We start from the raw sequence: 15,368 nt of genomic DNA on the forward strand, positions 1-15,368 counted from the left end.
ATCCGGAGAATTGATCATTCGAATCAGACAGTTTCTTTTTGCACAGATCTGGAAGCCTCCTTTAGATCTATGGATCTTTTTGAGCTTTAATAGAACAAGCCTTGAAGCCTTTTTCTGTAAACTTCCAGATCTGGTTTTTCCTGGGAGAGATCTGACAGACGAGAGGAGATCGAAGGGTAGTTCGTTGCCGTCCCACGGATGGCGCCAATGTCGAAGCATGAAATGAATCTGACCTGATCCATGACGATGTTTCCACGGATTTTCGAGATGAACGAACCACGTCTTGATCTTCTTCTCCGGTTGCTTGAGACCTGCAATGGTTTTTCGGGGGTGTGAAGGTGACTGCTAAGAAATCTCAAAGATCTCTTGTTTACAGACACAAAAAAGTGGTGGTGGCTCTTATTGAGCATGACCCCCTTAATAAGGAGGTGGAGATCTCCTTATATAGAGAGCCTCATGGCCACCATCATGGTACCCTAATGGGCCTAGCCCAGTTAGGGTTACCTCCACAAAACCCCCTCAGCCCAATAACATTGTATTAGTCCATATAATAAAAATAAGCCAAACATAATAAATTTAGGGTCGTAAAACCGGGTTTAGTACCATACCCCTACAGCTAGCAATGTTCAATGTGTCAGACAAGCAATGTGCTATCTTGGTCTCGATATCAAGAATGTAAGTTATTGGCCACCGTATATCTTCTTCATTGTTATTTCTGATGTGTAAAAAAATATTCCATTTATGAAGTACATAAAGTCTCAATATTCCAATTCATTTAAGAGAAAGTTATATTATCACAAACGAATAAAACGAAGTTTTATCATACCCGTTTCATTTTTTTTAAACACATAAACAAAACCCTATGGCAATGAAGAATTTGAACAAGGACTTGTGAGGTTGTCAGTTCAATTCTCGAGTCCACCTGAGCTTTAGTCTCACCGTGTGTTACGCCAGAGACTTCTGCATTTGTGACGACACAACGGCTGTCATGTTACGTGAAAGGGGTACGGGGAAGATATGGGAACGGGGAACGACAAATCTCTAAAAGCCAAGATTATACTTGTACGACAATAAAAAAAATACAAAATAAATAAAAATATATTAATTAACAAATCCCCACAATGGAGGTTGTTCTACTACTGATGTACGTAGATGATAATCCTTGTGTTTCTTGAGAAGTCATAATGGATGGAGATGATGAGAGTTGAGAGATTAGAGAAACGGAATATTGCATGGTCTATTTATTTAATGGCCGGTTTTGAAATTGGAAAGGGTTAAAACCCTAAAATTAAATGGAAACAGGCTGGATAGTTCTACTAGATACACCCCGACATTTGAAACGTTTAGTATACGTCCCTGCAAACCTGGAAACATTTAGGAAACGTCCCCGACGAGTACCCATGGCATTTCCGTCCTCGATGAGTACCCGAGACGGGTACCGCCACATAAGTGGCATCCCCGTGCTACATAGCCAACCGGCGGTATGGTATCATGGTGGAACGTCCTAATCAAACTTTAAACCCAGTGTAGGCCCGGTTAAAATAACATAGTGTGGTTAGAGTGGTCAACAAACCGGGCTCTCCAAATTTGGAAGTGCGGTGGCCTAACAAGAAAGTCACCGTCTTAATAAAAACACAAAAAATAAGCAAAACAAAACCCTACATCGCCTGCGCCGTATTCTTCATTCATCAAAAGAATGTCAGATAGCATACCTCCTGTCTATATCCAACGGGAAATCTTGAATATCCTTCATGTGAAACCGTTACTACGATTCCGTTCGGTATCCAAAACTTGGAAGTCAATCATCGACACTCACTTCATTAAGCATTATAGCGGACCCGACCATTTGCTTGTACAGGCTCGTGATTTAGATGACAACCGAACAACAATATATGTTGCATTTGCTGACGATCACACTTTTCCTAAACACAAGCTTTCCCTTCCTATTCCTCCTTCTCTTAAGGATCTTGATTACTGTTTCAACATTGGTTCTTCTCGCGGGTTGTTGTGTATGCACACGTTCAACTCGTCTTACAACGGCTTTGTTGTTTGGAATCCGTCCATTGGAAAAGTCGTTAGTATCCAAGGAGGGATGTATGGAACCGTTGTAGGTTTTGGGGTTTGTCGTGAAACCGATGACCCTAAGATTGTCAAAATTGTATATACTGGTACGGAAGGTGAAAACAATTTCAAGTCTCGGGTTGAGGTTTTTGCGTTAAGCACAGGGGCTTGGAGGAGTTCATATGGCGGCAGTGATCTTACTAATGAAATAATTGATCGGTTACACTTTATTAGTAAAACTGGCATAGAAATAGATGGATATCATTATTGGCTTGCTAGAGATAGGTTTACTTATAAGGGTGCGAGTATGATTATTTCGTTTGATATGACAAGCGAAGAATTTAGACAGGTAACCCTTCCTGATGGTTTAAATAAAGAAGCCTGTGACTTGTTTAAGGTAGGGAAGTCTCTTGCTGTTTTTGTTGCTACTAAAGACGGACGTGGCGAACTTAGTTTTGAATGCCATGCATCTATGATGGAGTATGGTCTTCCAAAATTGTTTACAAAGCTGTTCACTATTGCACCAACCATCTATGATTTACATGTCCTCGGAGGACTGGAGAAATTTTCTTAGATGTTCGTGTCCGGAAGTGGTATAATCGCGGACAACTTCGTGTTTACGACCCCTATTCAAACCGCTCTTATTACCTTGGGATTGCGGCATTATATGGTTCATTTAACGTGTATAACTACATGGAGACACTACTTCTGCTTGATAAGCCAGATCTTATGGTTTTTAATGGTTGCATTTGATGGTGGAGAGCAAATAGCCTTTGAAGCATACAAGCAAGGTATAGAGTTTTCCAAATGATCTTTGTTCATGGAGTATATGTTTTTACAATACACTTGGTATGAGTCTTGAATCTTGATGCAGTTTGCATTTATATGTTAATTTCACATATGCTTGAATGCCTTTCTTGGTGTATTATTATTATTATTATTATTATTATTATTATTATTATTATTATTATTATTATTATTATTATTATCTTTTAAGATACTTTGAATGCCTTTCTTGGTGTTTTATTCTTTAATGAAGAAAATGATTTGCAAAGAAAAATACTGTTAGTTTTGTCAAGAGACACATACAACATTGAGTTCTTCATGTGACCAACATTCATAGTGATTATAGTATCTTACTTATTGTGTTCTATTCATAAGGCTCACTTTTAGGCGGTTGAATTGTATCGTATTTTGAGGAAACTTTAAGTCGTTTATTTGTGTCCTGATATCCCCGTGGGTCAGACACGTGACCCGTGAATTAACTTGAACATGACACAAGTGATTGGAAGCTTAATAGAAAAACATGCATATTGCGTCTTTAAGTCTTAACAACACGGTTTCCTCCATCTCCTAGCCAAACTTAGCCATTTGTACAAATAAAGATTGTTTCTGTATGATTCTTATGTAATGCTCATACAAAAGCTGTATAAGGGGGGCTTTAAATATACCAAAAGTTTTTATTTGGTATACCAAGTCAACCCTATTAATCAACTACTAATCATTCAATCAACTACTAATCATATCAATCATCATTTTTATTCTATTTTATTTAAATATAACTACTAATCATTACATAATAATTATTTAAACTACTAATATCTATTTTTTAATTAGGTTTTTTAAAGACTATTGTAATTAGTTTTTTGCAATACTAGTATTAATAATAGTATATTAAATATTTTATTATACAATTATGAATTATTACTAGTCTTCTATTGAATATTTCCCTTCTAATTCGAATGGGCAGTCAGTTTTTTTTTGTGCCAGAAACTTTACTTGAATCCTTAAATTTATATTTTCCGCCACGATCACACATGATTACAACTTTATACACGAACCCATTAGGATATTTGTTCGATCTTTTAGTGACGACGACAACACCAAGAGAGCGTGCCAAGTTTTGTACCCAATTCATCAATTCTTCATGGGACCCGAACACCTAAAAATTAATAAAAAGTTAATAAAAAGAATAGATAATACACTTAATAATAAAAAGTTAATAAAAAATGTGTATATATAAGTTAATAAAAAAGAATAAATGATACACCTAATAATAAAAAAGTTAATAAAAACATGTATATATAAGTTAATAATAAAAAGTTAATAAAAACATGTGTACATAAGTTAATAATAATAAGAATAAATTATACACCTAATAATAAAAAGTTAATAAAAAACTTAATAATAAAAAGTTAATAATATATTAGTTAATAAAAAAATAAATAATACACTTAATAATTAAAAGTTGAATTTTTGGGAGATGTGTTCATGATTGGTTCACCAAAGTTATGTCATTGAATTTTGTGAAATTTGGAAATTGAGCAAAAAAGCTTCTTGGAATCAAACATCATTAATGACTTTGGTATACTTTTGGTATATTTAACAGAACCCCTGTATAATTATAATTAATTACCACAATCAATATTATATGTATACTTATCCAGCTTCAGAATCTCAATTTGGCTATTAGAGTCTGCTCCAGTTAAAACATCCGGTTTATCTTTTATTAAAGGTTTGCATTTAGTAAACGAAGCGGTCTTGCATCGTCTAGCATATATAGCCAATTTCTTGGCAATTTGTAGTCTGGAATAAAATTAAAAGTCACCAAAATCTGGTTCAGCATCATTAAAGTAAAAAAGAGAGTAATTAAGATAACCAACCAGTATTTCTTTTTATATCACAATTAATCTGTTCTCAAGCCTTGAAAGTACATGTGTGAAATCAGCCTCTAATACCCCTTTTCATTTAATCATATATAACAAGTTTCATACACCTTAACTAGATACATGAATAAATTTTCAAACAAAATGACTTATATAACTCATTAACTCCCCGATCACTTCCAGCAGCTAACATTCCAAACCCTCCAAAATGGTTGCCAAATGTATAAGTTATAATGTAATACTAGGTTAATAACCCGTGTCTATTACACGGGCTAAAAAATAATATAATGTCAATAAAAAAATATTTACATATTTGATACAAGTTATAAGTGAAATCAAGCATATGAAACAATTATAATTATTTAAAAAATCCATAATGCCAAATAATTTAGTAAGGTATAACAATTTCTCATAAATTAAATTATATATTACACTAATTATAATAGTGACGAAGGATTTAAACATAAATTGTTCATAAAGGAAATAATTCAATGGAAAAGGTTTTCACCGGGTTTGAAAATACTGGTTGTTTCAACAAACTATTTTGAACCATATATGAACTTGAACCGCACGTTCAAATTAACATAAAACTAAAAATGCATGAATAATGAATTTGACTTTTAAGTTAAATAATAATATCATTTAAAATAACCCGTTTCGACTCAAACTTCTTATCATAACTCTTTTTTACCCGCCCGTTTTGATCTAAACTAATTTGATACACTTTTAAAACAACTTGTTTTGACCCGAACTTATTTTACTCTAAAAGCACATTGATCTAAACTTGTTTTGAACCAAACACGAACCCGATCCGTATCCTTGAACCTAAAATATGTCAAAATGCTATAACCTCTTTTCAACTATGCTCCAATTTTTATATTCAAATACAGTCAACTTATACCAGACACTTTTGACCCGTAAATCTACAATATTTTTGTTAAAAAAAATAAACCAATTAATCAAGCTGTTGAAACCAGCCATTCTTTCCAAGTAATAACTTAATTGGGTGTTTTTTTTTTGGAACGACAAACTAAGTAATGTCGGGTACTCTGTACGCGGCCCCCAATGGCTAAAGTTAGCCCGAGCCGGCCACGAGTCCGGACGGACGGAGCCCCTAGCGGTCCACCTATTGAGGGATTCTCCGGATAAAACCCGACCCCCACGCCCGCCAAATGGCACGACAGCGATGAGCCGGTAAAACCGGGTGAGATCAGGACTCGAACCCTGGCAAGCCAGGGTCATCCCTCATATCTCCCATATAAATTGGTGATAGTGAGGTTTTATCCCCCTACCTCTCACTAATAAAGTGAGTGCTCTACCATTGAGTCACATCCAATTTATACTTAATTGAGTTAATTAGAAATTGTTAATAATATAATTTTAAGAAATTAATTATTGGTTTAATTGAGTTAATTAATAAATATTAAATAGCAATAAATGCATTAATTGTCATATCATTTAACATAAAAATAATTAAATTGAATGAATGGTCATTAAAAAATTAGTTAATTAGGTGGAATATGTATAAATGAAAATTAGTTGGCAACCCATGTGAATGACATATTTGAAAGACATGTGAAACATGTATTACTTTATTATAGTAGTTAGATTAGATGCATCTCGTTCTAGTAGTTTTATAACAAGGCCTAATGAGTGTTCCCTTCTAATCTTCTATAATGAGTTGTTGTTAGGGACAACAAATTAATGTTTGTATTCAAATACTAATTTCCATTACATGTGTTAACTTTTCTTTTAAAGTAACTATATTTTACCCTTTTTTGACAAACCTGTTAGACTACATATATATATATATATATATATATATATATATTCCAATAAGAGACACTAAAAAGGAAAAAGAAAAACTAAACTGATCGATGTCAAAAGGTCAATTAAAAACATTTATAAAATATCTTTACTAGCAAGAGCAAGTAAGGTGTCGAATTCACGGGAAACTAGTGGAAAGTGCTAATCAAGTTCAATACTTAGTAATAATTATGTTAAGCGGACAGACGATGTCAAGCAAGTTGAAAATTAATTTGGTTGTAAAACAATTTAAGAAAACAGTGACTACACTTCAGGTTCAGGTAATGCAATGAACTGATTGATGATAATTTATACCAATTGGGAAATCACATAGACATGATTCGTTTATTAGAATAGATAAATGATTACTAGACACAATAGTTTGGTTATGATGATTCACATAACTTAATCTGAAGAATTGACACAACTGAACACGGTCTATCTAATTACCAGTTCATTAATACAAAACTAAGCATCTATCAATGATTAATGGTAAACGGTTCAATGATGATAAGAACTTAATCCTAAATGTTGATGAACACAAACCAGATAATTGATGATAAACAAAAGTCCCAAAAACACAACTGTTTAATCAGTCCCAATAAACATATAGATTCAAACAACCAAAAGATTAATCAAACTAAATCCCAATACATATAATGTTCATAAAAATAATCAGTTCATATGCAAACCCTACACCTGAAGTGGTCACAAGTGGTTTAGCCTTGCCTCTTCATCATGATTAGCTCGATTATGGATTGGAATGATGAAACCATGGATGATTATGGTGATTGGTAGGTGTTAGAATGGTGGAGAATGGCCTCAAAATCGCCCAAATATGTTAGGGTATGAAGCATAGGCGGCCTAGGGTTGAACCGGGCTTAAAATAGTCAACAAAAACCTAAAAATCGCGTTTTTCCGCGCAGGTCACCGTAGCCTACGGTCTCCCCACCGTAAGCTACGGTGGAACCGTAGCCTACGGTCATCAGTCACTGCTTTATGGTAATAGCCCCTACGCACTGTTTTGTCCATAACTTCTTCGTTATAGCTCCGTTTTACGCACCATTTTCGACCACATCTTCGTCTTCAAATTCTCTATCATTACATGCAATAATATTATCCATTTCCACTCCATCTCATATGCGCTAATTTAGCTCCTTTAAGCTCCGCTCACCTATAAACGTAAAACCACTCAAAGTAATCGTGTCCAAGACATATAAACACATAAAATACACGATATAACTTACTTAACACACATTATTTCACACACACATCACATTCTGATGGTTGGGTAAAAGTTAGTTAGTTTTATATATTAATTAGTTATATTTAGGTTAATAAACGAATGAACATTGGTACTTCAAGCGTTGTTTACGTGTTTCAGGACATTAGAGGCTATGGAGCTTAACAAGGATATTTACGGGCTTGGAACGAAGATCAAGAAGTGAAAGATTGGAAGTGCACGCATCACGAGGCATTCAAGAAAAGAAAAAAATAAAATCTGAAATTTTACATCTTCGCGGTACGCGAAGATGCAATGAAGGGCAACTTCGCGATACGCGAAGTTGCATAATGGCGGCTGCGACTATTTTATCCTTCGCGATACGCGAATAAGCATAACTGGACATCTTCGCGATACGCGAAGATGCTTATGTTGGCCTAAAATTTAGTTTTCTCCCTATATAAACCCCTTAACCTCTCCATTCGTTTATCATCGACTTCCAGAGGCAAAAGAGGCTGCTTAGGACGATCTTCCATCATTCCAAGGCTTCCGGTTCATGTCGGGTTTGCATGTTCATCCAAGATAAGTGTATTTACGTTATGATCATGTTCGGCTAAGTGCTTTGTTCATTCTAGGCTAGGTTTTCGTGTATTTTAACTTCTGACCAGATTTGTATGCTTAATGTTTATGAGCTTGATAGAGTTATTGCTTTAGTCTTGCTTAAATTATGATTGATTATCTAAAAAACTTGTGTTTGAGATTATTGATTGATGCATTATTTGTTTGGTTGTGTTTATCAACATTTAGGGTTTGAACTCTTGTGTCATTGACTAGTTATTATCAAATATTGTCTCTTAATTGGTTTTAATAAACATAAGTTGGTAATTAGGTAAACCGAGTTTCATTGTGTCATCAATTCGATTAGGGTATCGTTTGACATCACAATCCAACTACTAGGTTTAGTAATTACTGCGTAATCAATATAACCGAATCTGGAATCAAGTTGAATGTCACATTAACCGAACCTAGAATGAATGTTTTTATTAAAATTATTCAAAAATCGTTTTTAAGTAATTATTAGTTTTTAATTAATCCTTTTTCTAAAAACCGCTTGACATCGTCTGTCCGCCTTAGTTTAATAATTAATTTAGTTATAATAAACTTGCACTTTCCTTGAGTCCCTGTGGAAACGACATTACTTACCTGTACTTATTATAGGTATTTAAGTCTTTAATTAATTATTTTTTAGTAGACCACGACAGCCTACGTCAAAATGGCGCCGTTGCCGGGGACTCAACGCGCTTAGTGCTAGTTTAGTTTAGTTTAAATTAGCGTAATTTAGTTTTAGTTTAATTTCTTTTCTTCGTTGATTTTACGCGGGGTGTGTTTGTTTGTGGTGTGCAGTTAATTGTCTAGGTTGATGCATACGAGGTTTGCTCGAGACAAGAGGTGTTGCAGTTTGATCCCGAGATTGAGAAAGCCGCGAGAAGGAACCGAGCAAAACAAAGAAGGGGCGAGACTTCAAGACTGAAAGAAGAAGACATGAATCATCAAGAAGATAACCCCTACCCGGTTCCACCTGTGTTTCAACCCGATAACATTAACCCACCGCACAATTGAGAACAACCCATTCCACAAAACCCACCAATCCATGACTTACCACCATTTAACCCACCCGTTCACCAAAACCGAAACCCGAGAGCTCAAAGAAGATATCAAATGAGAGATGATCGTTCAATCAGGTCTGAACCACCGCACAATAGAGTCGAGGTCGAGTATGATTGGCGGAGGGTATTTGACGATTTTGATGAGTTCGAGGATGAAGAAGAGATGGAAGACGTGCAAGGGGACCGGTATTATAGAAGACAACAACAACAATCTCCCAAAAACTGAACACCCGAGCCTGTTCCACCAAGAAACCGTCGAGAAAGAAGAAGACAAGAGGTCCCCGAGCCACAGTTTCCCGAGTATGAATTTGACGATGGAGTCCCGAGGGCATTTGTTCCACCGCCCGTTCGGGGGGTTAAAATCCACTTCATTCCACAAGTGGCCACGAACCCGCTTCCCATTGTAATCCCGGTCCAAAAAGGAAGAACGTTTTCAGTAAGGCAAAGTAACTTGACCAGGATGCCTACTTTTCATGGGAAAACATCTGAAGAGCCATATCTACACTTGAGCGAGTTTAATGCTATTTGTGCCACCATCTCGAGTCAAGGGTTTACTGCTAATGAAGTCAAGCTAGTTGTGTTTCAGTTCAGCCTTAAAGATCTAGCAAAGCAGTGGTTTTTATCTTTACCGTCAGCAAGTATCTATTTGTGGCAAGATCTGGCCCAGCAATTCTTAGACGAGTATTATACACCGCAAAGAACTTCCGAAGCCCGAACTTCCATCAGAAATTTTTAGCAAAGCTCAGGTGAGACTTTTCATGAAGCATTTACGAGGTTCAAAAGGTTGTTAAGAACTTGCCCGCATCACGGGATTGCATTGTGGGAGTTGATCAAGGCGTTTCATGACGGGTTATCAAGTGATGATGTGCGTGATATTCAGTCGACCACAAACCGGTCATTTTTGACTAATGACGAGAATGAAGATTGGCAACATTTGGAGAGGCATGCGATGAATTCAAAAAGGCAAGCTCAGTCAAATCGCATGATAAAAGGGCGGTTGTGAAAGCCGTTGATAGAAGTGAGTCGAATGATCGTATGGCTAGGTTGGAGAAGAAATTGGACCAGTTAATGAGTATAGGAGTGAAAGATAAAGGCAAGTCAGGAAAGGCATATCTAGTTTGTGAGGGTTGTGGTGGAATAGGCCACGTAGTGGCTACTTGTGGGGTCGTGTTGGAAGACGAAGAGGAAGAGGAAGAAGAGGAGGTGAACTTTGTTCAAGGTGAGAAGAGGTACAATAATAATATGAATTCAAACACCTATCATCCGGGCCTCCGAAACCACCCCAATTTTAGCTATGGAAACCCGAGCACCCAGCAAAACCCGAACTTTCAAGGTAATTCCCAAAAAGCAGGTTATCAATCAAATCAAAGGCAGTATGGGAATGAGAGGGGTAATGGTCACAGCGGGTACAATCAAAGAGAATCGGGGGGATATAATAAAGTTTATCAGAAGAGTTATCAGCAGGGTCAGCAAAGTCAAGGGGCAGCACAAGGTCAATGAAGTTCTTCGGGTAATCAGGAAGAGTCGATTAAGGATGTGATGAACTTTTTGAAGTAGATGAAGACAGATCAGGATGCACAGAATAAAAGCGTGAATCAAATATTAGAGCTCCAAGAGAAAGCTAATGCTGCGAGAGACGAACAGGTGAGCCAGCTTGCAGAAGAGGTGGCTAGTTTGAAGAGGAATCCATCCAAGCTACCAAATGATACTGTGAAGAACCCAAGCCATCATAGTAGCAGTTCATCAAATGGTAAAAATGTACACATTAGTGCAATCACCATTGAAGATCATGGGGTGAACGACACAGTTGAAGAATTTGAAATAGGGGCACCACTTATTCCCATTCAGATTGGAGAGTTCAAGACCACCAAGGCGCTAGTTGATTATGGTGTGAGTGTAAGTGTTCTACCGGGAAGTGTTTATGACCGGTTTGAGTTTGGACCTTTACAAGAAGTTGACACCACATTGGTGTTAGCTAATTTCACTCCAAGACGGCCCCGAGGGAAGTTGGTTGGAGTTGCAGTAAAGGTTGGTGAGTTTTATTATCCTGAATATTTTCTTGTTTTGGATTATGAACCGGTAGAGAATGAAGAAGAGCCAAGAGTGATATTGGGGAGACCGTTTTTGGCAACATCAAATGCTCAAATAAATTTCCGAGACGAAACAGTGTACATGGCCTTTGGTAATCGTAAGTTAGTTTTGCATATCTTTTCAAATTCATTTGATTATTCTTGTGAAAATAAATCTTTTAGGTCATGTGCTACTAACATGTGTCTTCCTCATGTAAGTGAGGATGACACCAAAGAAGAAAGTTTTATGTTTGATAGGTCGAAGCGGGAGAGAGAAAAAGAGGAGCTAAATGCGGTCGAGATACGTGTTGTAGAGGTGGCAAAGTCAGGTGATGATTTCAAACATGCAAGAAAAAAGGTGGTTCATTGTAACGATTCCGGCAACTCCAGGTATACCCTAGCCGGAATATACTATTTACGTGTTATTTAATATTGATTATATGAGTTATAGCACATTGATACGAATATATATGGTTCACAGTATGAATCATACTCAATTATATAGTGAATCGTATTAGAATTACAATTAATCATTGATCGGTTATTGAAACCCGAACGAATCGGGAATTACATTATAGACGAAGTATATAATGTTTAGTGATATTTACGAGGTATTAATGCTTCGGGATAAGTAAATTATAGCACAGAAAAAGGATTTCGATTTAATGGTACGTCGGTACGCTAAACGAAACCTTTATCACCAAACCAAGCAAGACACGATCAATCAAGCCGAAAAAGATGCGTAATTATTAATAATATGATGTTTTAATGTCATGGGTTAAGTTTTTAAAGTTTTTAAATCAGTTTTATATAAATTTTACTTTAACCCGAAAAACGACCATTTTAATTTCGTTTTAAGCCGAATTACGAGTTTAAACGAGAAACGAACTGAACCAGATTATCCACAACATTATCCGGATTGTGTAATCCAAATGTGTGGACAATATTTGAGATGTGGGCCCCCCCCCCACACCCCCTCTTTGGCCGGCCCCTATACACACATTCATACACATTATATTTTTTTTTTAACACCAAAAACACTCCCAAACTCTCTCAACTTTCAAGCTTCCATCCATCCCCTTGATCTTTAAACCAAGAATTGAAGGTATAATTATGGTTTTTATGCTTAAATCTTGTTTCTAATTCTACAATATTGAGAAAAGGAGGTTTCCATGTGAAAGACGGGTGAAAACCCGAGATAAAACCGATTCTCGTATGATCAAGGGATGTATACAAGTTATACAAAGGATCTTGATCCAAGTAATGAGTTAAAAGTGTTTAGAATAAAATTTTACGGTTAAAATCTTGTTAAAATGAGTTTCCAAGTGAAAGATGGGTGAAAAACCGAGATGGAACCGACTCTTGCATGATCAAGAGATGTATACATGTTATACAAGGGATCTTGGTCCAAGAAATGAGTAAAAAGAGTCGGGAATGGATTTCTACGGTTAAAACCTTTGTTTTTACTTAAAAACCGACACTTTGAAAGAAATGGTTTGATTATTGGTGTAACTTGCTTGGTATAGTGATATTGTGCTTGTAAGTGTTGTATCTAGCGGCTAGCAAAGGCTAGAAACCGAGATCCTTGCGATCTAAAGCTAGAAAACACAAAATAGTTCGGTTTTCGTGTGTTTATGAAAAATGGACAGATTTACGTGTGCTTAGAGTCGGGTCACGAAATTTCACAGAGATGATCTACACATGAAAATATGAGATCTGTGAATTTTTGGTAATTTTTGGATAAAAGATGAATATTTGGTGAATTTAATGCTCGGTTTTGGCCAAAAATAGTGAAAAATAGCAAAACATGATGAAAAATTCCGGAAAATTTAAGATAAGCTTTTTATAACATATAAAAGTCACCCACAAAATTTGAGCTCAGTTGGAAAAGTCTAAGTAGGCTTTTTGGTGAAACGAGTTCTAGGGCTTTCTAGCTCGGTTTTGGGTGAAAATGGCTTGAAAAATAAGTTTTAAATTCTGGAAAAATTCCAGGAAGTTATGAGGATGATAAAGATCATCCCAGAAAAATTTGGGATTTTTCTAAAGTGTTTTGGTATTTTTGATATATTTAGTGTTTTAACAAGATTAAAAATAGATAAATAAATGTAAATGTAGGAAAATAAATCTGGGAAAATTCCAGAAAGTTATGAGGATGATAAAGATCATCCCAGAAAAATTTGGGATTTTTCTAAAGTGTTTTGGTATTTTTGATATATTTAGTGTTTTAACAAGATTTAAAAATAGATAAATAAATGTAAATGTAGGAAAATAAATCTGGGAAAATTCCAGAAAGTTATGAGGATGATAAAGATCATCCCAGAAAAACTTGGGATTTTTCTAAAGTGTTTTGGTATTTTTGATATATTTAGTATTTTAATAAGATTTAAAAATAGATAAATAAATATAAATATAAGAAAATAATTCTGGAAAATTTTTACAAAATTCCTTTCTGTCAAATTAAGTTTTGTGCAAAATTTCATGACCCGAGACTAATCGGGTAATTATTTGTGCTAAAAAGAACATAAAAACAAGTTTTTAAAGCTTAAAACGTGTAAACCGGCAAAGTTCGCATAAGCGAGCTGACTGGTACATGAAAACTCTAAAAATAGACTATTTCATAAATCTAAGTAAATTAAGTAAAAATAAATCATCCGAAAATAATTCGGATGATTTGGGTAATTTTACCCGATTTTACCGTTTCCGGCACCGAAATACCGGAAACGGGCCCCACGGCCAAACGGGGTGTCAAACCGAGCTATAATTTCATCACCTTAACTAATTTGACTGTCAAACTCTAAGCAATGTCAATCTGAGTCCTTAGAAGTGTCACGGGGTTAACATTGTCCCCGAATCGAGTACAGTACTGGGTTAACAATGTTCCCAGATGTACCGATTGATACGTCTTTAAGTTATGGGAATTATATAGTAACGACTAGATATTATATTACAGATCCAGGCACGTAGCTGTTCCTTATATTACTCACCATCTCACAAAAAGGTGAGTTTTCACGAGCCCCTTTTAATGAATTGTTTTAATTATATTTTCCCGGGGCGGAAAACATGTCTTATTTAAAGTATTTAAGTACATACCGATCGTATGGAAATACTTGTACATTTATATATATATGGACTGATGCATAGAATATATAAAATGTTTATAATGTGTTATTGTTCTGGGGTAACATAGTTCCCAGGGGTTATATTGTTCTGGGGTAACATAGTTCCCAGGGGTTATATTGTTCTGGGGTAACATAGTTCCCAGGGGTTATTATTGTTCTGGGGTAACATAGTTCCCAGGGGTTATTATTATTCTGGGGTAACATAGTTCCCAGGGGTTGTTATTGTTCTGGGGTAACATAGTTCCCAGGGGTTATTATTATTCTGGGGTAACATAGTTCCCAGGGGTTATTATTGTTCTGGGGTAACATAGTTCCCAGAAAGTTATTGGAAATGTTCTGGGGTAACATAGTTCCCAGCATGATTATATTGTTAATAAATGATTATTAAAATGATTTGTCAGTGTTTATTTAAATTAGTGAAACTCACCAACTATTCGTAGTTGACCCGTTTTCTTTACATGTTTTCTAGGTATGCCCAAGTTGGAATGATTGATATGTGCTTAACTATCTGTGCTACCTGTTGGAAGCTTGCTGCTCTATGTTTTGTAATGAATTTATTAATGTTTTATTGGTAATATATGTGTGTAACACCTAGACAGTAACGCAACTCGCAACAATGTAATATGTTATAAATTAATGTAGTGGTATTTTCTTTATAAGCAATGCTGTTGATATCAGATGTGTCTGTTGCATCCCGTGTACGTTTCCGCTGCGGTTACGGGGTGTTACAGAACTTGGTATCAGAGCCATTGGTTATA

The 15,368-nt window shown here is 35.8% G+C and overlaps 1 protein-coding gene across 1 annotated transcript; it reads left to right on the forward strand.

Annotated features, from left to right (window-relative positions):
- The first annotated feature begins 1,696 nt into the window (after positions 1-1,696).
- On the forward strand, positions 1,697-2,635 carry LOC143601941 (putative F-box protein At3g16210). The gene has a single exon (XM_077079215.1). The coding sequence runs from the start codon at positions 1,697-1,699 to the stop codon at positions 2,633-2,635; it is 939 nt and encodes a 312-aa protein (XP_076935330.1).
- Positions 2,636-15,368: the final 12,733 nt, after the last annotated feature.

This window comes from Bidens hawaiensis, unplaced genomic scaffold, assembly GCF_021521415.1.
Source record: "Bidens hawaiensis isolate Kalapana, Puna unplaced genomic scaffold, B.hawaiensis_p1.1 tig00057662_1, whole genome shotgun sequence".
NCBI lineage: Eukaryota > Viridiplantae > Streptophyta > Magnoliopsida > Asterales > Asteraceae > Bidens > Bidens hawaiensis.